Consider the following 27,209-nt stretch of genomic DNA (forward strand, 5'->3'; position numbering starts at 1 on the left):
TAAAGACAGTCACCTTAGCACCTTGCTCTACAACTCTCAGGCTCATCATTGACAGTAGGATAAATTGAAAGTCATTATTTGAGGCCCTAAAAAGACTGTATCAAGATAAATATTCTCAACATGCATGTTGCTTTGACAAACTGAAGTGCTTTGAGCAAATCACCAGTTCCATGTTTGACAAACCTTTTCCTCCTTGAATATTTTTCTTCTTCATCTATCTGTTAACATTTTACCCAATTCCACAGCCCCAGAGATGCTTTGCACATTAATGGATACTCTGTAAATATTTGGCAAATGAAATTTCAATTTGTATTAATAAATCAGTGTCCATTTACTATAATTACATACACTTTTTAATATATTTTCTATTTTAATGTGTAGTTATTTGCTTAAGAACACACATAAAATTCTCACATCAGAATTATTTGACCTGATTATTTTAGTGATTATATAATATTTTATTGAATAATATATTATTCAATTTACAGTTAGACATTTAGGTTGTTTCTAATATTTTGCTAATATAAATAATGCTGTGATGAGTATCCTGGTACCTGTATATTTGCAGGTATACAAATATTTTCTCAGGTAAATTTCTGAATTACTGAGGGAAAGAGCTGTATATTTCAAGGCTTTTAATGTATATTGAGAGAGTGCCCTTCAGAAAGGTTGTTTACATTTAATTCCCACGAGCAAGTCTGGCAACAAATAACTCTCAGTTGTTTTTTTGAAATGACAATCTCACTTTGTTCTTTTCAAAAAAATATCTATCAGGTACTCAAATCTGAATGACCAGCTTGTTTATAGGTCATTCTTTTTTCTTTTAAGCATAAACCAAACTTTCAAGGGAAAAAAAAAACACAGTTCAGTTTGCAAATCAAACAATTGCAGAAGTGTTTTCAAAAACTTCCCAATTTGTCACACAGAATATAAAGAAGACCTGTGCTCAAGGGTTGAGATTGAAGAAAATTAATATTTTCTACTTCATAAGGATATTCTTAAATGAAACCAAATCCCCACTCCCACTCCCTCATGGATCTGATGAAAAATACAATGATTGAAACCACTGCCTTAATTTGTGCTAACATGCAAGCAGTTTTACCCACCATTGCTTTTTCGACATCAGTGCAAATATCAACACAGTGAAAAAGGCAAATAAATTTTAGTATATTATGGAACTGATGGAGATCTTGTGGATATCTGAAAAGGTGTCAGGAACCTCCAGAGTCTGTAAACAACACTTTGGGAATGTTGTTCTTAACAATCCCTATATAAGCTTCCTTTTCGTCGCTCCCTTGTTGGCTAATTGAATCTGCTTCTTCATTTTTCAGAGCACTGTAAAAAATGATTAGTTTTGTTCAGAGTAAAATTAGAGCCTCTCATGGAGTTAGTCATGTTGCTTTTCTGTCATTTATATCCCATACCAGGTTCATCGTTGGGTCAATTATGAATCCATGCTGAAAGAATGCCTGGTTGGCAAAATGGCCGTTAAACCTGCTATTCCTAAAGGTAAGTGGTGCCAGAGCTAAACTGGCATTGATGTGTGACACACAAGTACTCTTTTTAAACTTGGATTTCAACACATAGATTTCAGTAAATCACTATATTGTTCTCATTTTCACTGGCCTCCTACTCTAGCCACTGTAAAGGTTTTACTTTAGTTCTTCTTTAGAATAAAACAATGACTTTATTGAATGAATGGAACAATGATTTTACCTTAAATTTTTGACATGTTTTGAGAGGAAGTTCATATTGTGAGGAATAAGCATTATGGGAGTGAAAGAACTTTATTTAGTTTTCATTAGTCTTTTGTTCTGCTGTTTAGATTAGCTAGAGCACTTAGAGTTGAAATGTAGACTCGTTTTTTAGAATTTAATTTTTTGAATATGCAATATATTCACATGACTCAAAAATGATAAAATATAAAAAGTCATACAGTGAGAATTTTTCTCCCAGCTATATCTACCATTTGCTTTAAACTTTCCATTCCTTGCTTCATTACCATGGAGAACACGTTTTCTGATTTTTAAACTACTTATAAAATGCAACCTATTGTTTCCCCTTAACCTTCTACCCTGTGGCTCTACAATCTGCATGCTGTTGGAGATCTTCTCTTTACCTCCTAAGCTCCTTTCAGAAGAGTACCCCTTTGGAAACTTCAGATACGCAGTAAGAGTAATAGAAATACTTTACTTATTAATCCTTTACTGTGGAAGGAATGTAGTCTTTTTTTTTTTTTTAATAACTCCTGACTTTGATACCCAAATTAGGAATAAATTGACTTGTACAACCTGAGTCTTCTACTACTTATTTAGTGCAGAGAGTTTGGTAACTCCAAGCCTTGTTACCAGAAGCCTCCATCAGCTGGATGGAAGTAGAACAAGCATACCTGGATTTGAACCCTAGTTCCAAGTTCCATGACCTATTTGCTCTGCGATTTTTGGGCCAGTTTCTGTCTCTGAGCCACCATTTTTTAAACCTGTGCAGTGATTCACAGAGCTAAGAATTAATTGACATGAGTATAAAGTTCCTTGCACAGTCAGAATATTATTTATTTTTCTTCCTATTGCTACAAAACTAATAAGCAATATGTGTATAAACCAAAAGGAAACTAGTTTGAACTTTAGTGTCTGGAAATTCTTCCATACTGTTTACTTTTGTAAGCCAATCCCTTTCTTCTCTGAATTGGGTCCTAAATTCACTGATTCACTGCCACCGGGAGATATGATCTTAAGTAAAATATTTTAAACGACTAATTTTACCTCATTTTGAATATATCTTATTTATACAATCTGTTACTAAAGGTTTTGTGTTCTTCTGTAATAACATTCAGGGTAATCAGAAAATATGCTATGCTCCTTAGGTTTCTGTTGCATAGGAATATGAAATTAATAAAAGGATTTTTCCTTCCTCCTCAGAAATGAAAGACAGATAATCCTCAGAATGCTTCACCAAATACAACAAAATACCATCTAAAATGAGCAGATTAGTTCACAAGGAAATCCCCTGATGTCCAAAAGAAGGGTAGTTAGAAGCAGCAGTCCAGAATGGTAAGCTAGCTCTGAAGCCTCTGTTTCTAGCACTTAATCGAGATACATGCTTAGAACCACACAAGAGTTTTAATAGTCACACAGAGGATAGAAGACCAGATCTTGAGTCTGTAAAGACAGGGAGTTAGAACTGAGATCAGTGCCATGGCTTGGACTCTTGACAGTCTGTGTGATCAGTGAAATGGGAAGGCTTGAAGAAAATCTGTCCAGCAACAAAGGGAATGTCAGGGTATCTTGTATGCCTTGACCTTGTTTATGAGGTGATGGGGGAGAGGAAAGTGAATTTCCTCTTGAGATTTCGTAACCATACCCCATCCTACATAAGAGTTGGGAATTTAAATATCTACCACCTATGTGGTCTCAGACACCTCAAACCCAGAAATAAAATCATCTTTCCTTACTGGTTTCGCAGGTTGCTTGGCAGATGTATATACAAATTTTTAATGGTTTTAACCTAAAACCCTCAAAATTCAAACCTGTGCACATCAATTATTCGTGCACAATAAAATATTAGACAACACATGAGGAAACAAGTCAGCAGAAACGAGCAGAATTTTACCCCTGGGACTTCATTATTCATATACAGAATAAAAATAATTATGTGTGAATGTCTAGGAAAATAAGAATGAATTGTAACATGAGTGAAAAATGAGACTGCTAAAAATAATTTCGTGGAATTGGAAAAAAAACCAGAACTTCTAGAAATGAAAAATAGAGCTGGTGAAATTAAAAAGTACATAGCATGAATAGTCAAAGAGTTTAGACATAGTAGAAGAGTTCAGTGAACTGCAAGATGGAGCAGCAGAAATTACACACAATGTGGTACAAGAAACAAAAGGATAAGAAAATACACAATAGACATGGAGGATAGAGTAATTAGATCTAACACTTGTAATCATTTCTAGAAGGAAGTAGTGAGAATGAAGAAGAAGCAACATCTGAAGGGATAATGGCTAAGAATTTTCCAGAATTGACAAGTCACAAATCCTCAAACCCAGCAAGTTCAGCAAATCCCAAGCAAGATAAATAAAGAAAAAATCCACACAGATGCTGTCGTAAAATTTCAGAACACCAAAGACAATGAGAAGAGATGAAAAACAGCCAGAGAAAGAGACAAATTTACTAACAAACCAGTGATTAGTAAATTGACAGCTAGTATAATTTACTAGCTGTTACAGTTAATTTGCTAGAACAAAATAGAACCCAGAAAACAATAGAACAGTATCATGAAAATGCTGACTGACAACCTAAAATCATTCAGTAATAAGGATAAAATAAAGGTAGCAAGGACGGAAAAACAAAACAAAACAACCCCCTCCCCCCCAAAAAAAAAACAATCCATGAAACCAAAATCAGAAAGGTTGAGGAAACTGAGGATTTCTAACTAAATCCTAATTGTAAAGAACTAAACTGTAATGAGTAGTGCTTCTCTTCATCTGGTTCAGGGGAGTGCAAGCACATTTTTAACCCAGAGTGAGATATGGACTCTGAGATACTACGTATTCACAAATTAAAAGCTTCCTTTTGAACACTGTCTCTAGCCCTGATACTGATGAGTGAGGCAGCATGATCTGTAGAAAAAGCAGTTTCATAGAGACTGACTTGGCTTCAAACCTCCTCTCTGCCACTCAAAAGCTGTTATGTTCTGCATCAGTTAACAGATCTGAGTCTTTTTACCTTAGCAGTAAAATGGGGTTTAAGAATGAAACATCCTAATGTCATTGTGAGGATTAAATAATGTTTGCTCACCACCTGTTGTATGAGCAGCAGCAGATGGTGGCGGAGGAGAGTGGTTGCTGCTGTGGTCCTTCGCTTCACCCCTCCGCTACCACAGGACTGAGGCTCCTTGCATTTGCTGTTCCTTTCTGTATCCTCACAACTGTCAGGTATAAACCAGCATGTAATAATTTGTTCTACCACAACAGGTGGTTCTGTTTCTGTGAAAAATAAAGTATTATTTTTGACAGAACACGTGACAGTGGAGTTGTGAATCTGCGTTCCACTAGAAAGCCTTTGTGGATTAAAAGTGTTTTGCTAGGATGAGGCCAGTAGCAGGTAGTGATACGCGGTAACTTGTAAGGCATTAGGAAGCAAAGACAAGAATTTTACAAATTAAAAAAGCCTTGATTGCAAGGAAATGGGTCATCAGGTTTTTGTAAGTGTAGAGACTTAAAATCTAGCAGGATACAGTCTGAACTCCAGGCTAGCCAGAATGAATAGAGCATATAAAAGGGACAAAGAAACTAATAAAAAGGATTTAAAGTGTGAGAAATAAGGAATGCCCCTGATAATTAAGGTGAAGTGTTGTTTTAACAGTATGGCTATACCTTTGATCCATAGCAGGGATTGATCATTGAACTCTGCTGGCCTGAGACTTATGGAGAGAGACTATTACCATATTTCCCCGAAAACAAGACCTCACAGGACAGTCAGTTCTAATGCATCTTTTGGAGCAAAAATTAATATAAGACCTGGTTATATTATGTTATGTTATATTATATTATATTATATTATATCATATCATATAAGACCTGGTCTTATATTATAGTAAAATAATAATTAATTTTTGCTCCGAAAGACGCATTAGAGCTGATAGTTCGATTAGGTCTTATTTTTGGGGAAATGCGGTAGATGGGGTAACCGTGTAATTGTCCACACTGGGGCAGTTTTGAGAATGAAAGGGTTCTATTAGTAATTATGCTAATAGGGGGTAAACTGTGATTCTGACAAACCTGGGCATGTGTTTACTCTACAGTTAGAATTTCCATATGAGATGGGACCAGAGGATGAAAACAGATGAAGTGGGAGTAGTAGGTAGAGATTGTTGCTGACATGAAGATACGCAGGGTCTGGACAGTAGATATACTGAATCTTACATGTAGGCTTCTTTCAATACTGGATCCCTGATACCATCTTGTAGGTGGGGGTGACCTGCCCGGCACCAGTGCATGGGGATCCAGAGTTGGCATTTTGTGGGCATCCCACAGTTGAGCAGTTTTGGGAGGACAGTTTTCAATTTATCTTGTGGTTTCCAGTGTAACAGTGGTGAAATGCCTGTATAGCTAGGAAGAAATCAGCAAAGCTGACTGAATGTACTGAATGTAAAACAATACTAGTGAATCTTTATCAAATAAAGAATCAGTATGATTTTTATAATCCTTTGTTTAAAAAGAATTATGGTTTGTATCGTGCTTTAGAAGGATATCAATAATGAATAAAAGGAGAAGCTTTAAAAAGAGAATATTGAATAAAAGGAGAAGGTTTGAAAAGAGAAGTGTTAGTTGCTGTTAGTTACATGGAACTAAAATGTTAGTTACATGGAGCACTTCATTCTATGGCAAAGATGAAGTGTTCTTATTCTTTGCCCTTTTTCTAGTCTTTTTCTGTCATGGTAGCCAGTAGCCACACGTGGCTATTGAGCACTGGAAATGTGCCTAGTCCAAATTGAGATGTGCTACAAGTATAAAATATACATTGCATTTTTAGACATAGTATGAAAAAAGAATAAAATATTGCATAATTTTTATATTGATTACATATTGTCATAATCTGGATATGCTATGTTAAATTCAGATTTATTAAAATTAATGTGTTTCTTTTTACTTTGCTAACGTAGTTATTAGAAAATAAGAAATTGTACTTGTGGCTTACATTGTATTTCTTTTGGACAGTGCTATTCTAGACCATAAATGTACTTTAAAAAATTTAACCTAGGTCATATTTTTTATATGTCATATTTTCCAGTGGCATAATGCACTCTCAGTAATGTTTCGTCTTAATTTCTCGTTTCTTTATCACTATTTCTAATACTTTACGTTTTTAGTTTTCACGCCTACTCTCTCAAGCAGTTAATGACTATAAATCACGTAGAACCATAGATCAGTAGAATAGTTAGAGGTGGAAGAGGGATTTACAGCTGTCCTGGCGCCCTCAATTTAAAAGTGAGGATCCTGAGGCTTGTAGACTCACACACCTCACTGAAGGCTATCGTTACTTAAGTGGAGAAGCCACCACTTTAATCCTGCGTGCTTTCTTTTGTAAGAGAAAGAATCACCTCATCAAAGTTACTCACTTTTTTTTTAAATAAAAAAAATAAACTTTATTTTTAAGAGCAGTTTTAGATGTGCCAAAGAATTAAGATAAAGAGGTCCCATAAATCCCACACTCATTTTCCCCTATTATTTTAATAGCTCACTTCAGTACATTTATCTTTTGTGAATCTGCTGCAGGTTTTTGCTTTGTGGCTACCATGAGTCCTATATGCCATTTTCCCATGGTACATTTGTTATAAATAATGGGATAATATTGATACAATATTATTGGCTAACTGGAAGTCCATACATTATTTAAATATTCTTACTTTTACACAATACCTTTTCAGGATCCCATCTAGGATACCACATTACTTTTGCATAATTTATTTTCCTTTGGCATATGCCGTGGTTTTTAACCATGGTTGATTATTTTTCCCAGGGGACATTTGGCAATGTCTGGAGACATTTTCGTTGCCAGAACTAAGCTAAATTCTGCTGGCCTTCTAGTGGGTAGAGGAGAGGTGAGGGAGGCTGCTAAGTACCCCTCAGTGCACTGGGTAGGTTCCCACAACAAAGAATTCTCCAGCCCAGAATGTTAATAGTCCTGAAGTGGAGAAACCCTCATGTATAAATTAGTTTTGTATTCTTAAAAATAATGGCATTGGTGGCACATGGGTGTGAAGCAGGTATGTAGACAAGAAAACTAGCTAGCTGCCAGCTTGGACGTTTAGCTTCTGGAGAGTCAGTTTCCTCATTGATAAAATGGGGACAATTCAGAACTCAAGTGCGGGGGGAAAACACAGGCTCAGAGGCTAACTGGTATCCTTACCAGAAGCAAGACAGTTACTAGTGGGGAGGAAGGGGCAGGATGTCAGGATGAAGTGGACTTGACTGGATGAGCAAGTTAGCTATCTCAGTCGGGTAGCCTAAATTTGCTTTTGCTGCTATAGGATCTGTTTGAGTGATGCCTACCAGATAGATAGAAGGGAAAGGTCATTAAAAATGGAGGATGAGAAGTCCCTGGTCAGGGGTCAGATACAAACATGAGCAGGAAATGTGTCCTGCTGTTTGGGTGTGACTGACCAATGTTTGGTTTAGGTTAGTGTGTGTCTTGTTTTCAGAGAAAGATGATTTTTGAACATGTGTGTATTCGTGTGCAGGTGATTCCAAATAAGAAGTGATTAATCCCTCTGGGAGAAGGACAAGAATGGAAACTAGCCGATAAGTTGGAGAAGTGAATCAAAAATGACAAGTATCACCTACATAGAGAGAAATGTAAACTTCTGAAAATGCAGTTTATGCTAAGATTAAATGAATAATGGGGTGGGGGGGAACTGACCAGGAGTAAGTATGTATGTACTCTGGTACTTTTAAAACTTTTTAATCCTGGATTTTTTCAGAGTATGTATTTGAACTATTAAATCTTTATTTTAATTCTGCTGGTAAACTGCTTCTAGGATAAGGAGTAATTCTGGGCCTTGAAGTTTGAGAGATGTGTAACATCTAAAGATGGTTTAGACGATGATTAAAAAGATGAATAGAGGAAAGTAAGAAGTAAACATAGTTTAGAACAGGTAATGCATTCACATGATTCAAGAATGAGAAGTGCCCCTGTCATAACTCTGTCTCCCATCACCCTTTTCCCCTCCCTTGTATAGCATGAAGGTAACCACCTTACTGCTTTTATTGTGACTCCTTCCAAATTATCTTTATGCTTGTATAAGCAAACTGAATGTATATTCGTATTTTCCTTACATTTTATCCAAATGGTTTCTTATTATATCAGGATTCCTATTAAGATAATGATCAACAGATATTTATTAAAAGAATGAGCATACTGGTAAAACAGGATTTTTCCTATTTTCTTTATCCTCGGGGATCTTCCTGTGGCTCCACTTCTTGTGGTAAACTAGATTGGGGTTACAATTAAAAATCTTCACCCAACCCTCTTCCCAAAGAAGAGTAGAATGCTGATAAATCACAGCACTAGCCGTCTAAATGACACTGACCTTTCCAGAAAGCAGAGATTCTAATCAGAGTAATGCAGTTCAAACATTATGAGAAAAGATACATTTTCTTGACTGTGGAGCCAACCAAATGATGGAATTAGTTATCAAGATAGAATATTAGATTTCTTGTGAGAGAGGAAGGTATCTCATGTGACTAAAAGAATTTAGATGTAAATATCTTTAATAGAAAAGCATAGTCTATTTCTATGACTCAGGTTTTGAAAAGAGTTTGTAACAGAGATTTTAAAGGCAATTTAGATAGTTTTAATAGTTCTTGTCCTATACTGGTACTTGTATTAAAAAAAAAGACTCAGGGAAAAATTAATTTAGCAGGATCTAGAAAGTTCTGACAGGTTCAGATCAGTTCACATCAGGCAGGAAATAAATACGTCCATGTATTTTTCCCTAGAAACTAATTACCTGGGCAGTTTTTCAAAATCTGTGATCCTTTTAAATAAAAACAAATTGTTTTACATGATGGATGAGGTTCATCAAACTGCCAGCTATGTGGTACACTGAAAATAGATTTAATTTACTTTTGTTACTGTGACTTTGCTGTTTGTTCTAAGTTAAAACAAATAATCATAACTGCTGTAGCAAAGAGATGAAACTGAGTGGATGAGAGTAAGTGATGAATCAGGAACATCAGTAATCCCTTGCAAATTGTAATGACTAGATTTTTATCTGGCATTTGATAAACATAGCTCATTTTGAGGTGTAACTTAAATGGTTTTTAGGTCTTTTGTCTTTTCAAGAAGTATTAACTCTAGCAATAGCATCCTGAGAAATATGGTGCTGAGTTTCAGAGGGAGGAGATGAAGTCTAATCCTGGCTTCCTGCTCAAGAGCTGTGGATTTCATTCAAGTCCTTGACTTCGGATTTTTCGAAGTAAATGAGGGGATCAGATGATAATTTGCTGTATGTTGTTAAGATCTCTTTCAGCTATGCAATTATTTAGGTAAAATGGGGAAGACAAAAGATGGTCATCTGGCCTCCTTAATCATGATCATTTTATGACAAGTGAGTGAAGTGGAGGAAATTATGGGCTTTCTGGTTGATTGAAAATCAAACAAAAAATATGAAAGCTTTGATTTGTTTCTTTTTCTATAAAACAAGGTGATGTCACATTAATAAGTGATGTGTTTCAGTTTACTAATTGGATGTTTTGTGTTAGCTTGTGATTCAATTTTTTTTTTAATTCTGACAACTTGCTGAGGGTTTTATTTGGACCATATATATAGTATGGTGCTTGTGATCAAGATATGGTAGAGATTTGTGAGTTGGCTGCCATCCTGAAAGAAAAGGCCTGTTAAGTTTTTTTCTGGATTGTAACACTAATAATTGCATTGTAAATACATGTGAAAGTCTTAACATATTTTCAGCATTTTGGCCATTTAGTTTTTGGAATAACAACAATGAATTTTAAGTACTGACTTAGATAAAAGAGAAAGATAAGGTATCTTTCTTTGGGTTGTTAATATGTATGTTTCATTGATAAAATGTAATCTAATAAATTCTAGTTAATTTTGACTAATTTAGAATATGATAACCTGGACAAAACTTGGGTTTTTATATACTTTTTAAATAAATTAACCAAGATATTAGGAAAAAAATAACCAAAGGAGAAAAAAGCCCAGTGAAATGGGAGACAAACTCCAGAGAGATGGTCTGGCAATCTTCAGCGAGAAACTTACTATCTACATGGGCCATCTACTTACTAGCCTTATTTCTCTCCTCTGGGCTTGGAAGAAAGCCCTTCTTTCTTGAAATACCTTTAAATCAATAATATATACTGATATTCTCTTTGACATTATAATGCTCTTACATGACTTTTTTTCTAAATCACTGTACAGACTATCATGAGGAAAAGAAAGTCTTAAACGGTAAGTTGTATAAATGTATAGTTAAAAAAAAGTGAATCACACTCACATGATTATATAAAATATTGCTTCACAGAATTATATGGGATATTTAGATAATGTCTTTACTTGCCCAAACTTAAAGGATTGGACAGAACTTTATAGACCCCATATTCCAGCCATTACTCTTAATAGTAGTCCCTTCTGTGACATCCCTCAACATATATTCATTCATCTGTCCTCGGCTTGAAGACCTGTAGTCATTAGGAAGCAAGACCGAAAAAGTCACCTCCCTCCAGCATATGAGCTCACCTCCAGTGTTCGCATACAGATTACTGGGTAGCCTATTAATGTACTCTTCTCTGGGCTCAGCAGCTCTGGCTTCTACAGCCATTCAGTGTGACCTGGAATTACGACCAACACTCCCCTATCCTCAAAAAGGTGTGGTGCTCAGTAGTGACTCTTAGGAAATGCATGGGACTACTCTGACTGAACTATACTAATGTGTGTTTAGAAATAGGGTTTTTTTTTCTCTGTAAAGAATGTTATAGAAATTCAGTTAACAAGCTAGATTGTCAGATGAGATACCTTTTTTTAGCTAGAGAAAATGGTCTGTATGTAGACTAGTTTATGCAGTGTGTGATGTAACACCTGAAGTTGCTGGTCTGATAGTATAACACTGTATAAATCATAAATGAGGGACTGATCTTCGATTTCATGTGATGACTGGCTCTTCTTTGATACTAGACAAAACACTTTCACTTAAAGACTAACCACTGATGGACTGGGCATCATCTTTCCCACCACATGTAGGTTCTAGAACCTTTACTTTCCTGTTGCCCTGCTTTGAGTGTACTACATTTAATGTCTCAGTTAAAAGTGGCATTAAGAATGGAATATAGCATTCCACAAGTGGTCTGGCTACAGTTATCTCTTAAGACCTTAGATCTTCTAAGATTGTAATATATACATTTATATTTATTAGCTTCTCATATTTGGCTTGTTTAAGTCTATTTGGTAAGTCTGTGTATTTGCAGATGTGATCTGCTTGCCTTCTATGTCATTATTCACACAGGTGTTTAAAATGCTGAATGGGATAGACTACTATAGTATTCCACTAGAGTCCTGATCCCTTCAAATTGATATCAGTCTGTCAGTCAGCATTTTTGGGAGAGAGCATGTTCATTCAGTCCATCTTACTTTACTTAATTATTTTCCCCACCCTACATTCATCCCAGATTCCTTCAACTTATCCTGAAGGATATTATATGAAAGGTATTGTTATGTTTTGTTTGGTTATGGCATTATTCTCTTCTAATAAGTTATATTTGTATAGTACTGTATAGCTTTTTTAGAATGTTTGGAAATTGTTTCTTTGCTCTCTCATGAGATATGAGATCACAGGACAGATTTCTTTACTAGTTTGAATTTGAGAAAGAGGAAGCAGTGGCTTTCATAAAATCACAGTGCTAACACTGAGCTCAAATCCAGATTTCCTGGTCCTGATCAGGTTATAAAAGATCAGAGTTGCCTAACAACTTATGAATTCTGTTGATAGCTTTTTCTTATAGAATATTTTAGATTGTGATGTGTTGTGGTTTTTTTCATTTATATAAGAGGCCTCCAAAATACAAATGACATTAATTTTAATAAAATATCTTTCAGTTCTTCTTAGGTAATTTAATAACATTTTTCTTGTTTTTTTTTTTGTCATTTTACAAAAAAATACATTTTAATTATAGTCTTTTGTTATAATAATACCTGTAGTTTTATGATAGATCGTTCTTGTTTAGGCTTACTACTGATTACTTCATAACTTTGGCCTTGTTATATCATGTCTCAGAGATTTCCTTTGTTTATCTGAAAATTAATTGTATTCGGCAGAGTTACATGGTAAGAGATGGACACCAAGTAAGGCCTGAGCTCAGGGCTCACTATCCCCACCCTACCCTCCAAAATATTGCTGTTTGATATCTTATGGTTGCACTTAAGCTTGTGTTTAAACATAAAATTCTGAGACTAAAAAGAATCTTGAAAACTTCTAAACTAGCTTGTCTTAAAGGTGCCTCCCAACTCTAACTTTATGTAATTAATTACTGTGACTTACTATAGTATTGAGAATTTCAAGACTCATGAGAGACTAAAAATTAAATTTTTTTTTCCTACACTGTTTGAGAAATAGTAATATAATTGATGCAGTGATTTTCAAGTCTTTTAGCAGTGGTATTCTGTTTCCCAAACAAAATCTTATAGATACAAGCCTTGCACTTCTTTTGTGGGAGGAAAATATTTAATGTTTATGGAATCTCCCGAGTTTTTCCATTTCTTAGAGTTTTCTAATACAAATTGAAAACCACAGCTTTAATCGGCCTTTAGAATGTTTTGTTGATGTCTGCCCAGAAGAATAACTAAAATGGAAAAAGACAATACCACGTGTCAGTGAGGTTATGGAGCAACTGGAACTTTCACACACTTCTGGTGAAAAGTGTAAATTGGTACAACCACTTTGGAAAACTGTTTAACAGTATCTACTAGAGTGAAACACATACACATGCTCTGTACCTACCAGAAATGCAGATATGTGTTCTTTAAGAATGAACATGTATATGTACAAGAATATTTACAAAAGCACTCTACATAATAGCTGAAAACTGCCCAAGTGTCCATTAAAGGAGAATGAATAAATTCTAGTATATTCATACAATGTAATACTACTCGGAAATAAAAAGGAACAAACTATTGATGTGTTCAGCAGCATGGATAAAATCTCAGAAAGCTACAGGTTTGATTTACTGCTTGCTATAAATCATGACATAAGGACTGTACTGTCTATAATGCTGGACAAGAAAATTCAGAACAATAGAGAACATATCTTATGATTCCATATTTATAAAGGTCCAGTACAGGCCATAAACTAATCACGATGTTCAAAGTCAAACTAGTGGTTACCTGTGCAGGAGGGGTGGTAATTGGAAGGGGGCCAAGGAGGGTGCTGGCTATGAGGGTATGTTTTACTTTAGGAAGATTCATTGAATAGTACATCTGTGATCTGTGTCCTTTTATAATGTTTCGATAAGAAGTTTACTGAAAAGAAAAAAAGAAAAATGCTACATCGATGAACTGTGGCTGTTTTGTTTTTCTTTGTGAAGGCATGCTTCCCAAGAGCCAAGTGACAGATACCCGGGCCAGAGAAGGTCCTATTTCTCCAAGGTATGCATTCTTCTTTTATTTGTTTAAAGCCAAATCAGTTCTACACCAAAATTCACACACTAAAAAAAAAAAAATAATAATAATAAAACAGCTCTGGGTTTGATTTATTGCTTAGTATATTAATCATGCTTCTTTGACACAAGAACTGTGGCATTTATTAGACATTGGAGAATTAACTGCTCTGTAAACGTGAATTTTTAATGTAACTGAAGTTAGATCATTTTAAACACCAAAACTTTAAAAAAAACTATCAAAAATATTTTTTCTGATTATACAATATACATTCGTGGTAGAAAACTTGGACAATGCAGAGAAATACAGAAGCAAGTGGTAAAAATCAGTTGTAACCCCATCAACTCTAGATATGTACTCTTAATATTTGGTTTATTTCACCCAGTTTTATTCACATAATGCCTATTTCCATATTATTCTCTTTTGATAATATTGGTATTACAATATATTCTGTGAACAATTTCCTATGTCATTAAAAATTCTGCAAAAGTGTTTTTGGCTGCATTCCATCATATGACCATACTGTAATTTATTCTGTCTTTTTTTTTTTTTTTGTATTTAGTTTGTGTCATTGTCAGTGGAAATCTTTCAAAATGTATTCATTGCACACTGTGTTAGTAAATTAAACAATCCATATATATATATATATTGCTGTAGTTAATGACATTTCAAATGTTCTCAGTGTTCTTTGTAGTTTTTTTCTCTTTCTGTCTTTCTCCCCACCATCAGTCAGTATTATAACAGCAGCATCCTGCTATGTTTGTTAAATCTGTTGAATTACTTCATATACAAATTTAAGCTAAATGCTTAAGGAAACCTCTAGGATTTACCTTTGGTTGCCAATATATAGGTAATAAGTGCAAAAGCAGTATTAGTTTGATCAATAGCTATTATAAAACAGAAAACTTAGTTTTACCTTAAGTTTTACTTTGCGCCGTTAAACAATTTTGATGAATTAATTTCTTGAGTACTAATATATTTGTGACAAGGAAGAGTGAAAATCATAATATGCATGTAGATTTTATCATGCTGCTTAAGAAAACTTGTTGTGTTCTGTTATTGCTATGATAAAAGATTTCAATAAGGAGATGTGCAAGTTTTATAAAAAAAATGCCTTGTCAATGACGTCTTTTTTATCCAAGTTGGAACACATTGAAGTATAGGTATTTTAAATTTGGAAATAATTGCCAGTCATACAAGGGCAAGACCACTGATCGTTTAGAAAAAAGTTTACCTAGAGAAATATATTTGTAGATTTGTAGAAATATATATAGATTTGTAGAAATATATTTGTAGATTTTAAATGTTTAATGATTTAATATATGTCAGTGCACGTGATTATTGATATATTCATTGTTTTCTTGCTATTTTACAGCTATGATTGGTTCCAAACAGACTCTTTAATCACCATCATCATATATACTAAACAGAAGGTAAGCATGTCTTTAAAACCAGGAAAAATAATAAATAAACGTTAGCTCTGTGCCAGGAACTTCTTGTATTAGCTTATTTACTCTTCACAATAACTCTGTTAGGTCAATATTTGTGTTGTCCCTGCTTTACAGATAAGAAAACAAAGAGAGATTAAGTAATTCCCTCGAAGTCACACAGGAAGGGGCAGATGTAGCATTTTGAAGCCAGGCAGGCTAGCACCAGTGTATGACCTTACCAGCCACACTGTAGCCTCTTAGGAAAACTAGACTAGGAAGCAGTTTATATGCTTTTTCTGTGATTGTTTTTGAAATCATGGATAACGAAAGTGAGAATACCATTTACATAACTTCACCATAAGAACTAGTTTCCTAAACATAAATTGGGGTTCAAGAGACAGGAGAGACTGCACTGCTGTGGCTTAAGATGCTTAAACCACTATTGGGGTTCACAGGCCCTTTTGAAACTAATAAAATTCAGGAGATAATTCATTCACTATTTCTTGAACACCTACTTTATTTGCAGGGATCTAATGATGGGCCATATGTGTAGATATTGGGCTTTCTTTGGGCTTATCGTCTAGTTGGGAAATCAGATAAATAAGCAGGTTACTTACAACACCTCCAAACACATCCTCCAGCAGCTGGCAAGGTTCCCATACTTGAGGAACCATGTGGATTTAAAAGCAAGTCCTGGCAGCTAGGAGTTTCTGAGAATTCCTGTTGCTTCTGTAGCAGTAGAACCACGTGGGAGCCAGTGAGTTCCTCTGACTCTTACGCAGTGGCGACCACTCCGCCGGATGCAGTGCTCTGCCTGATGCAGTGAAGAGGGCCAGAGGCACTGCTTGTCCCGCCTTCCACTCCCTCTTGTTACTGTCTCCTCGTTGCATCGTCCAAGACCAAGAGGGCAGGGCCTCGGGAAGTTGGAGTCTATTCCCATCAGTAATGTCAGTGGGACAGAGAGTGGGTGGGTGACTAAGGGAAGGGGGAAGGTTGCTGTGTGGAATAACATGTTCAGTGTATGGTATAAATGATAGGTACCAAAGTAACTTGCACCAAGGTTATGTGGAAATTAAAGACATCTAAAAATTTGTTAGTTAATTGTTTTGATAAGCTGAGGTTGAGAGGTTGTATAATTTGCCCAGTGTCACACAATAGTGGAAAGGTTAAAATGAACACAAATATCTTGGCTTCTGGTCTGATTCTAATTATTTTTGCCAAGTTATTTATTCAACAGACATTTACTGAGTACCTACTAGGTGCCAAACAATATTCTATATACAGTCCCTTGTGCATAGACTTAGAGATGAGTCAGTAAGATGGATAGTAAGTACAGACAAGTATGTAATTCAGAGTGCAATATGTCCTCTGAAGGAGAAGAACTGGGTTGCAGGAGGGAGTAAAAACAGGAGTAATGTTTATTTATCTGGTGGATTCTGTAAAGAAGTGCCCTGTGAACTTCCACTGATTGATTATCTTAAAAGTGTAGTTGTAGAAGTTTGGAAAAAATTGTTTTTTAATCTTTTTCTTTCTGCTTTCTGTTTAAGGATATGAATTTAGACTCAGTAATAGTTGATTATCAGGATGATTCCTTTAGAGCCGAAACAATAATCCAGGATTATTCATATCTTATTCATATGGGTAAGTACCTTATTCTTTATTAATGGAACCAACTCCAGTTTCCTTTAAGTATGGCAATAACTTGGTCTGTGGTCTAGGTACCAAATAGTTTCTCTGCTATTATTTTGGTTTAATGTTTAATATGCTATCATTTTGGGTTGTTGTTTTTGAGAAATGATAGGTTGGCCGATAAAGGAATGCACACAGTCAGGCAAGTTAAGAAAGTCTATTGTGAGAGAGAGAAAGTCTTATTGGGCTGAGCAACAATGACTACAGCCGGGGCTGTGTCTAAAGAGACTACAGCCTCAAGGGAAGGGGTGAAGAGGATTATATAGGGGCAGTGCTGACAGGCTAGCATTGTTTGAATAGAAAATGCTGACTGCCCGGAAGCCAGTAGCTGTTTTGTAGTGTCTTTCTGTTATTGCAAGTTTGGCTTTGTCTGCAGGTGCAGGCCAACAGACATTTTGTTTTCTTGCAGACATGGCTCTGTCTGTAAGTCAAGGTCTCTGAGACCTAACATTCAGAGACCTAACAATAAGTTTTTTTCTGTTATTTCTTTATACTAATGAAATTACTAGCAAATGGCAATATAACTTCACCTTCCCCAAGTTCAAACAATTAGATGTAATCAAAATCAATAATAATATGAAATATGTGTTGGCTCAGCTTTGTAACACTCTTACATGGCACTGACAAACAAATTTCTGGAAGCCCATCTGTGTTACAAGCTGCTACTGAGCACCCATCAGTAGGTACTAGTCCCATTGGACTCTCTTGGGAAGTCAGGGGCTGCACCAAAGCAGCATGGACTGCAGTGTTGTATTTGTTTCCCTTCATGGCCAAAGACTAACCATACAATTCACTTCTGTCTGTTTTGAGAGATTACAGATCTATCAGAAGAAAGAAAATCAGGACTAAAATCTGGAATCAAAGACACCAAATTCAAAATCCATTTCTCACCCATAATGACCTTGACTCTAAGATTTCACCCTTTTCTCCTTTTATGACGGTGATGTTCGTTAGAAGGCAGAAATGAAAAAAACAAAAATAACAAGCATAAGAAAATCTTTGTAACTGTGTTTTAAGGACGCATTCTTATGTAATGCATTTAATTTGCTTTTGCAAAACACAGTCTAAAAGAGATCTCTAGATCTCAGCTGACTCAGGATTCTGCTCCTTTGCTACATTAACAAAGTACCTGTACTTCTGAATTTGTGGGAGTTGATAAATGTCTTTTTCTTTCTTATTCCCTACCCTTTATGAGATTAATCAACTTCAAATCTTAAACCTTTCCCCTAGAAATATATTCTATTCTGCTTTTTGTTAGCACAAAATCTAACTTATATTGCCTCTTGTGGGAGAGTTTTAACCAAAGACTCAGATATCTAGGAAAGTATACATTATTCATTAGCATTGTCATAATTTTTCTTTAAGTGAAACCTCTGTGGCAGCATCTGTTATTGTTTCAAATACTTTATGGCTAATTTTGTTCACACTGTAGCTAACTATATCTAGCACACATATAAAAAAACAAAATTCCACATTCAAAAATATGAAACTCTTGGTTGCTAATATTGGATCAGAAGGACTAAAATAATGAAACATTGTAAGTTTCAGATAAACATATTAACACAGTGAAATGTGGAGCAGACGATTGTAAAAATGTTTCTTGCATCTCCTCCTTCTGGAATGTAAGTTCCATAAGGGCAGGGATATTTCTCTTTAACTAACTGCTGTACCTGCCACACCTAGAGAGTGCATGGCACACATCGATGCTCAATCTTTTCTTTTTTCAATAACTGAATGAACATTCCACTTTAGAAAATAATAAGAAAGGAAAAACTGAGCTAGACCCAGCTGGGTCTGGCCTGCATCCCCTGTGCACGTGCACACACCAAGCGTGTGTGCTTCTGGTGCTGCCCCGCCCTGCCCTGCCCTAGCCTTGGTGTATAGGATTGTCACGCTCAATATGTTTTACTTATTTTGAGAGATTTGAAATAGTGCATAAAATAACCATTTAAATGATATTATATGATGTTCATAAACTGTGCAAATTGAAGTTGGATTTTAACTAAATATATATTTTTCTTTCCCAGAGCTGTTCCGTGAGATTCAAGAAGATTTTTCTGGTAAGCTACCGAAATGTAATTATGTGTACACACACACACACACACACACATACACACACACACACACACACTGTATGTATTCATGTTGCAAAACAAAGACGTGTTTTCTAGATAAACAAATACATTAAGTATTTTTTTTTTAAAGATTTTATTGGGGAAGGGGAACAGGACTTTATTGGGGAACAGTGTGTACTTCCAGGAGTTTTTTCCAAGTCAAGTTGTTGTCCTTTCTATCTTAGTTGTGGAGGGTGCCATTCAGCTTCAAGTTGTCCCTTTCAGTCTTAGTTGTGGAGGGCGCAGCTCAGCTCCAGGTCCAGTTGCCGTTTCTAGTTGCAGGGGGCGCAGCCCACCATCCCTTGCAGGATTCGAGGAATTGAAATGGCAACCTTGTGATTGAGAGCCCACTGGCCCATGTGGGAATCGAACCGGCAGCCTTCAGATTTAGGAGCATGGAGCTCCAACCCCTGAGCCACCGGGCCGGCCACAAATACATTAATTTTTAAATATACTCTTCTCCCTCTGATTTCAGGTTTTCTCCCCCTTTTTTCTTTCCCCTTGTTCCTTCCATCTCTCTACGCTTTTCTTTTCTTCTTAGAAAAAAGTTTCTGTCTCCATTTTATTCTTCCTTCCTCATCTCTGCCCTAGTCCTGACATTCAGCTTGTAGAAATATACTAGATCAGACTTTTTCTTAGGTGTATATATTTGAATGTTTGATGTTGACAGAGTATATTAAATTATGAATATTGCTGCATATAAATACACAATGTGGATTTTACACAACTGTTTAACAATAGAAGACTGATTATAGTAATGGTGATTTCTTTTGTGTTTTTTTGCCTTATTGAGGTATCATTAACAAATAAAAGTGGTATTTAATGTGTACAACATGACGATTTAATACAGGATTCCCACAATTCTGTTAACAAATCTATCATCTTACATATTTATCTTTTTTTTCCTTTTTGGTGAGAACGCTTAAGTTCTACTCTTCTTTGCCAATTTCAATTATATAGCACACTATTATCAACTATAATCACCAAGCTATACTTTAGATTCTCAGACCTTATTCATCTTATAACGGAAAGCTTGTATTCTTTTATAATCCTTTTCTGATTTCCCCCACCCCCCGGCCCATGGCAACCACTATTCCGCTCTCTATGTCTACGAGTTCACCGTTTTTTTGTTTTGTTTTGTTTTTAAGATTCCACATTTAAGAGATACCACGTAATATATGTCTTCTCTGTCTGGCTTATTTCACCTAACATAACATCCTCCAGTTTCACCCATGTTTTTGCATGTCAGGATTTCATTCTTTTTTAAAGCTGATAAGCTGCCTAAAATAATATATATATATATAAATATTTTTCCCTTGTTTTAAAGTACTGGTAGAATACCTTACAATGATTCTATCTCGCCTTTTCTGTGTACCGTAGTGAGCTTTATAAATTGTATAAATTAAGCTCTTTAAAGTCAAGGACCATGTTTTTATATTTGAAACCTTCAAGTGCTCATTGAATTGAATTGATTTAACCAGTCTATCTTAAGAAGTTGTTAAATTGCTGTGGAATTTTGTGTTTACAGTGAGGAAGAACAGATTGTTTCTAAAGACAAAATGAAATACACTTGAGATCTTTAAACACACGTTCAATTCATAAAATTTAACCAATGTATAGAAGTCTCTGATTTTTATTAATTTACCCATATATTCTAAACTATTTTAATCATTCAAAAATAAAGATAATGTAAAAGGTTTTTAATTATCAATGATTCACAAGCACTTTATAGAGAGTCATTCTCCTAAGGCTGGTTCTGTGTTTATTAGGCTTAGTATTGGCTCACTGAATTCATTCAGAAGAACTCCTCAGAGCTCGGCGAAGCAATGTTAAAAGAGTGTAAATTAAATTTTTTTAAATGGGTTCATTCAATGATTAATATGTATATGTCAGCTATGTGTTAATTAGTTGCCATGGCTATATTTGAACTTGCATGAAAACTAGAAATAAGTATCAGTTTGGCCCTTGATAAATTAGTTTGAAAGAACTTCATCTGAATCTAAAATAAATTGAACTGGATTTAACATCATAAACAATTTTGATGAATATGTGCACAAAATATTACTTATTTTACTAATGATCAGTATCATTCATATCAGGTTAGGATGTTTGGATTGTTTGAGAAAGACTGGTTTTATAGTAAAATCTTACATTTAGTATCAATGAATACAAATGGAATTGATCTTCTTTTCAGTGCGGGTTGTGGCGAATGTGGGAAAAATAGAGATTGTCCTAAAGAAAAAGGAGCATACTTCTTGGAAATGTCTTGGTCGTGCCCTGGAGAATCATAATTCATTTACTCCAAGGAAAGACACAGGTACGCTTGTCTGTTATTTTGGGTCCTGTGTTTATGACGTTGTGTTGGTATTGTTTCAGAGTGTGGAAGGCCACTTTGGGATGAGCAAAGGGTCCTTTCTCCTGATAAGAAGTTAAAAATAGGACATCATGTTTCTTGTTATTCTACTTTCTTTTTTTTTTTTTTTCTTTAGCAGAGGTTAAATTTCAGATTTTACTGTCTTAATGTTTAGGCAGAAGAAAGTTAGTAGATAATGATACCTGAATGGAGAAGCCCACTTGTGCTTAGACTGTTGTCTAATCATTCACTCCTTCAGGTTTCTTTTTACGAAAGGTGCAAACACAAGTTTAAGTTTATGCTGTGTATACACATCTAATTTTTTTTTCTATTAAAAAAGACATGTTTATTGTTTTTCTGCTTACCTAAATCATTTCTCAGTTTACTACTAAAGGATGTAATTCATTTCTTCATTTCGTTCTTTCATTCATTTCCTTTCTTCCTTTAGTTTTAAGCATTTTTATCTAAGTATAACATATTTATAGAAAAGGGTGCATATTATAAGTATTCTACTTGATGAATTTTCAGAGTTAGAACACTCTATATTTTGAAATTGGTAGGATTTGCTCCTTATTCCAAGTGTTTTGAAGTTTCTCAATTTTACATGCTTTTATGTGGGTCTATTTTCTTCCTTCGTGCTGAGTATTCATCCTTTATGCTAATCTTTTCATTATGGAAACTTATGACCGTCAGTTCAGGGAAATACTGACCTTTTTTTCCTCGATGGTCTGTGTTTGCTTTCTAGAAGTAGTCTTATTTAAACTTTCTTAACCAGTCCTCTGATTATCTTCTCTCTCTTACTTTCAGTTTTGTCCTTTTGTTCCACTTTTTGGGAGATTTCTTCAGCTGTGTCTTCCAGCTCTTCTATTGAGTTACTAATTCTACGTTCATGTTTTTAACTTCTAAGATCTCTTGATTTCTGTCTGTTTTAGCATGCTATTCTTATTAGCTTTCCTTATCTCTTTAAGAATTACCAAGTGTTTAGAGTTTTCTTCTCCCTGTGTAACCTTCCTGTGTCCCCATTGTTTGTTTTGGTCTGTCTTTCATATTAGATGCTTTATTTGAATGTCTGCTGATCATTGACTATCTGCTCATATTTCAGGGTCTAACCCTGAAAGCTGATTGGAAACTGCATGTGGGTGTGGCTTGTCAGAGTCTCTAGAGTGAACATTCTCCTACCTTGAACCCAGCATTTCAGAAGTCGTGTGGGGGGAAAAGGCTACCGTGCCTGTCAACTTAATTTCCTTATTGTGTGTGTGTGTTTGTGTGTGTGTGTGTGTGTGTGTGTGTCTCTAAATACAGTCACATTCTGAGGTACTGGGGGTTATGACTTTTTTAACATGAAAATTGAGTAGGACACAGTTTGGCCTATAACATATACCCAATCCAGAAATCCTATGTTTTATTGTGTCTAGAGAACAAAATTGGAATATTTCGCCAGAATAGGGGAGGGTCAGTCATGTGGCTATGCTAAGTAGGGGAGGACTTCAGGAAAGTTGGCACTGGGGGTGGGGGTTGGGATGGGGACTGGGTCTTGGCTTCTTAGATGAACTTTCCATTCAGAGAGTGGTTTTAGCTCTGTCTTCACTCTGATTCCAGAGGTGTTTGGTCCTGCCAATTTCTGAGCCTTAAAGGGATCTTGTATTATAAATGGATTGATTCTTGGCTTTCTATACTTCTAGCTTACGATACAGCTTTATTGAGTCTGCTGAGTCAGTTACCAGTCATCTCTTTGCTTTGTCAGCTCCCAAAGTTTTGTTGCTTTTTAAAATTTCCGTTCTTTCTGTCCTTGTAGGCTTATGCCTTAAAAAACAACCAAACACATACAAAAACCATCTTTGCTTTTATTTGGGCTATGTGGGGTGTTAGAAGGAACAAACTGCATGTATTCAGTTTACTATCTTTAAATATTTAAAATTATAAAAATATGTTTGTGGGTGATGTTTTAATTTGCAGAAAAGTATCAGGTAGCCTTGTTTTGAGGACATACTGTGTGTGGAAGACTATTTTAGGCACTGTGGTATGAAACAAAACGCCTCAGAGATTGTTTTCCCAGATTGAAGAAAGAACATTCACAAATATAAGATTGAAGGATATTTTTATAAAGAAACAGGTTAACAAGGGCAAAATGTATAATAAAACTGAACATATTTTGAGGTAACCTCAAGTGAACAGATGCAGATGAATTTGACCTTGAATGACTCCGTGTAGGAGGTGGATTTCAAACAATGTTTTGAAAGTAGCTTTCAAAAAAAAAAAAAATTACGAAAAACTCTGAAGGGCTTTCCAGGTAGAGCTCAAATTGTTACGGGTACTTATTGTGCCAGGTATTTTGCAGGTTGTAGAGAAAGAAAAATGTAACCTATGAATGGTAAAGTTCAAATAGATTAATTTTACCAGAACAGGAGGTCTGAATTTTGTGGTATTTAGTAGGAAGAGGGCACATAGATGAATAGACCTAACAAATCAGAAGAGAATAGATAAAAGTGGAAAGAGATACTATTAAAGTGAAATCTCTTGCTCTAAAATTATCTGACTAAGTAGTGATCAAAAACTCCTAGCAAACCAGATAAAAGCCAAGTCCAAGAAATAAATGATATTGCAAACCAAGGCTGGCTTCCATTTGGAAATAATTAAAGTGAACATTGCTCAATTATTCTTCTCTGTAATTTCCTGAGGCTTTCCATGAACTCTTTATCCCAGCCATAAATTTCTCCTTGAGTCATGAATCACCATAGTTAACTTTAGCTTTGTTGTCTGAAATTGGAGCCATGCATGTATTTTTCAGTGAATTATATTTTCTACTTTAGAAAATGACTCAGAGTTTAAGGGATATTTTCATTTATTTGACTGAATTAGCAAAGATAATTTTTCCTTTGTCCTTTTCCCTCCCTAAATCAAGACAAAAGCTACAGATTACTTTATTCACTTTATATCATCAAAGAATTATGATTAACTTGCTGTCAGTAACTTTAAATGTTTACAGTCCATCACATGATTCTTAGATTTTCAGTATGGATTACTAAAATTGATTAGCATACCTTCTTCCTTGATTGAAATTTCTTAGCTAAAGGAATTTTGGGTTGAAAATAAGCATATAAGCTGAAGACTTTTAATGCATACCGTCTCATGTCAAATCTAGAATTTACTTACACAAAAGATTCAAGTATAGCAAAGAACGTAATCAGAGAAGAGAATCTACTTCATTTTTACCTTTATCCAAATGTAATATTTTAAATGCTATTAATAGAATCTGACTATTATTTATAAGTTAGATGCTTCAAATTATTTTTTTCTCCCCAAAGATGAAGATTATGAGTGAGGGGTGTGTGTGTGTGTGTGTGTGTGTGTGTGTGTGTGTGTGTGTGTGTGTTGGCTGAGTAAATTGTTTGTCTATTAAGAGTCAAAATCTAATAGATAATTGGGTTGCTCTTTCTGTACCCAACCTAGAATTTTATTTTAACTGTGATTGCCTTTAATATGGGGACTCTGATCACCAAAGGTAGTGTTTTGTTTTTTTTTAAAGTTTATTGGGGTGACAATTGTTAGTAAAGTTACATAGATTTCAAGCAAAGATAGTTTTAAAGATTTACCAACAAACAACTCAGTAAATGACTCTTGAGATAAAAAATTATAAACGAGATTTTAAAAAATCGTGTCATAATTTTGACATGTCAGCAGTCATTTATAAACCTTTAGGTTAAATATATGATATCGAATCTGTAACTTTTTAATTCAAGTTGCATTATATGAAATTGCTGATATTTAACTATTTTTTAACCTAGAAAAATGACAGTTTTACATGGTTTGACCTGTACTTTCATTGGGGCTTCTTAACTGCTGACACTGCACACACACACACACACACGCACACACACACACACACACACACACACACACACACACACACACACACACACCGAGCACGCGCAGTGAAGTACTGTCTGAACTTGTAAATGTGCTTGTTACCACACTGTTAGCAGTCATTTAATTGAGACTTTTTTAAGGCCCATGATTCTGCAAGCAAGCTGCTTGCTGTCACAATGGAACAGCTCTTCTTACAGATTTAGAAAGAACCACACTCATCTCTCCCCAACCCTTTTCTGTGCATTCATGCTTTTTTGCTGCCTAAAATAAACATTTAGAATTACTAGAAATGAATAAATATCATGGACAGCAAATAAAAACTTCACTGTGGTTTGTTCTCTTAAATTGTCTCTGCCCAGCGAGTATAAAGGTGTTGCTTGCACAGTGACTATAGATGCATTGATATCTTGTCTTATTTTCATTTCTATCAGAAGGGCCTGAATATGAAATCTGAAGAAACACAGAATAGATAGGCGGACTCTAATTGAGTAAGAAATTATTTACTATATTAAAAGATAAATAGAAGTTTAAAAACTTAAAATCCAGGTGATTCAGGTACTTCAGTATATAACGTTGGCTGAGTTATTAGTTATGGAACATGAGAGGAAAGGTGATAGGCATAGAAATGTCCAAATTTAGTCACTGTTTAGTCAAATGTTCAAAATAAGTCCCCATTGAATCTAGTCTTGGAGAAAGAGCTTTCTCCTAGTTTAACACTAATGTTTAACTCTACAAAATCTTCACTTTGAAAGAAAGGTTCAGTTTATATGAGTCTAGTTGAGATAGTAAAATATCTTAATACACTTTAGGTATATTTTTAAACAATAATAGTTAAAACAGAAAAGAATCTGTGCTTTACTGTCAATTTCATAATACTAATTTTAAAAATCATATGGAAATTCTCAGTCTTTGAGCATTCTACTTCATTATGTTTTATCCCAATATATGACTAAACATAGGTGCCCATAGATATTTATCATCCCTAGTGTTTGAAGATATGTTGTAAATGTTTTCTTATTCATATATTCAAGAGTGGGTTGGATGATAATAATGAAACTATACTACTAGAAATCAAGTGGAAGCCTTATCAAGATTAGTGAAAAGGCTGAATCAATTTCTAAAAAATGCAATTACTTAATACTTTTAAAAGCATGTAATAACTCAAACTTTGTATTTTCGTATAGGAAGGTATTCTCATACTTCATGAGTCTGAGTTATTTTATCAGCAGTCAAAATGATAAACATTCGTACAATGCTTGAAAATAGTTTAGTCTCAAGTGTTCTGAACATCCTCCCTGTGCAAGTTCATTGCTTATTAAGGCCCCAGTTGTGGCAGAAACAGATATCTAGCAAGGCTGCATCAGCTGGCCCAGGCTTTATGAGCTGTGACAGATTCTGTGAAGGAGAAAAACCTAGATTTTTCCTTCCAATGTTGGGAAAAACTCTAGTTCTTCTCTACTCTTTTTCTCTTGTGTGTCTCATTTACTATTCACACAGAACATTTCACTTCTGACACTTCTGGTCACCAAATGTGTCGAATTTTTTCTTCATAACAAGCAATTCTGTGCGATACTATCTAGGT

At 35.0% G+C, this 27,209-nt stretch overlaps 1 protein-coding gene across 3 annotated transcripts in view; it reads left to right on the forward strand.

Moving 5' to 3' along the window:
* LOC117020586 (cytochrome b5 reductase 4) overlaps positions 1-27,209 on the forward strand; it is a 71,563-nt gene that overhangs the window by 23,528 nt on the left and 20,826 nt on the right. For 2 of the 3 annotated variants that reach the window (XM_033103178.1, XM_033103176.1), the window contains exons 4-10: positions 1,428-1,509; positions 10,947-10,976; positions 14,102-14,162; positions 15,550-15,607; positions 17,152-17,245; positions 19,321-19,353; positions 21,602-21,724. In XM_033103178.1, the coding sequence (XP_032959069.1) occupies positions 1,428-1,509; positions 10,947-10,976; positions 14,102-14,162; positions 15,550-15,607; positions 17,152-17,245; positions 19,321-19,353; positions 21,602-21,724 (481 nt within the window). The remainder of the gene's footprint in view (positions 1-1,427; positions 1,510-10,946; positions 10,977-14,101; positions 14,163-15,549; positions 15,608-17,151; positions 17,246-19,320; positions 19,354-21,601; positions 21,725-27,209) is intronic. The other variant, XM_033103177.1, reaches the window with a different exon arrangement.

The sequence above is a fragment of the Rhinolophus ferrumequinum genome, chromosome 3, assembly GCF_004115265.2.
Source record: "Rhinolophus ferrumequinum isolate MPI-CBG mRhiFer1 chromosome 3, mRhiFer1_v1.p, whole genome shotgun sequence".
In the NCBI taxonomy this organism is placed as follows: Eukaryota; Metazoa; Chordata; class Mammalia; order Chiroptera; family Rhinolophidae; genus Rhinolophus; species Rhinolophus ferrumequinum.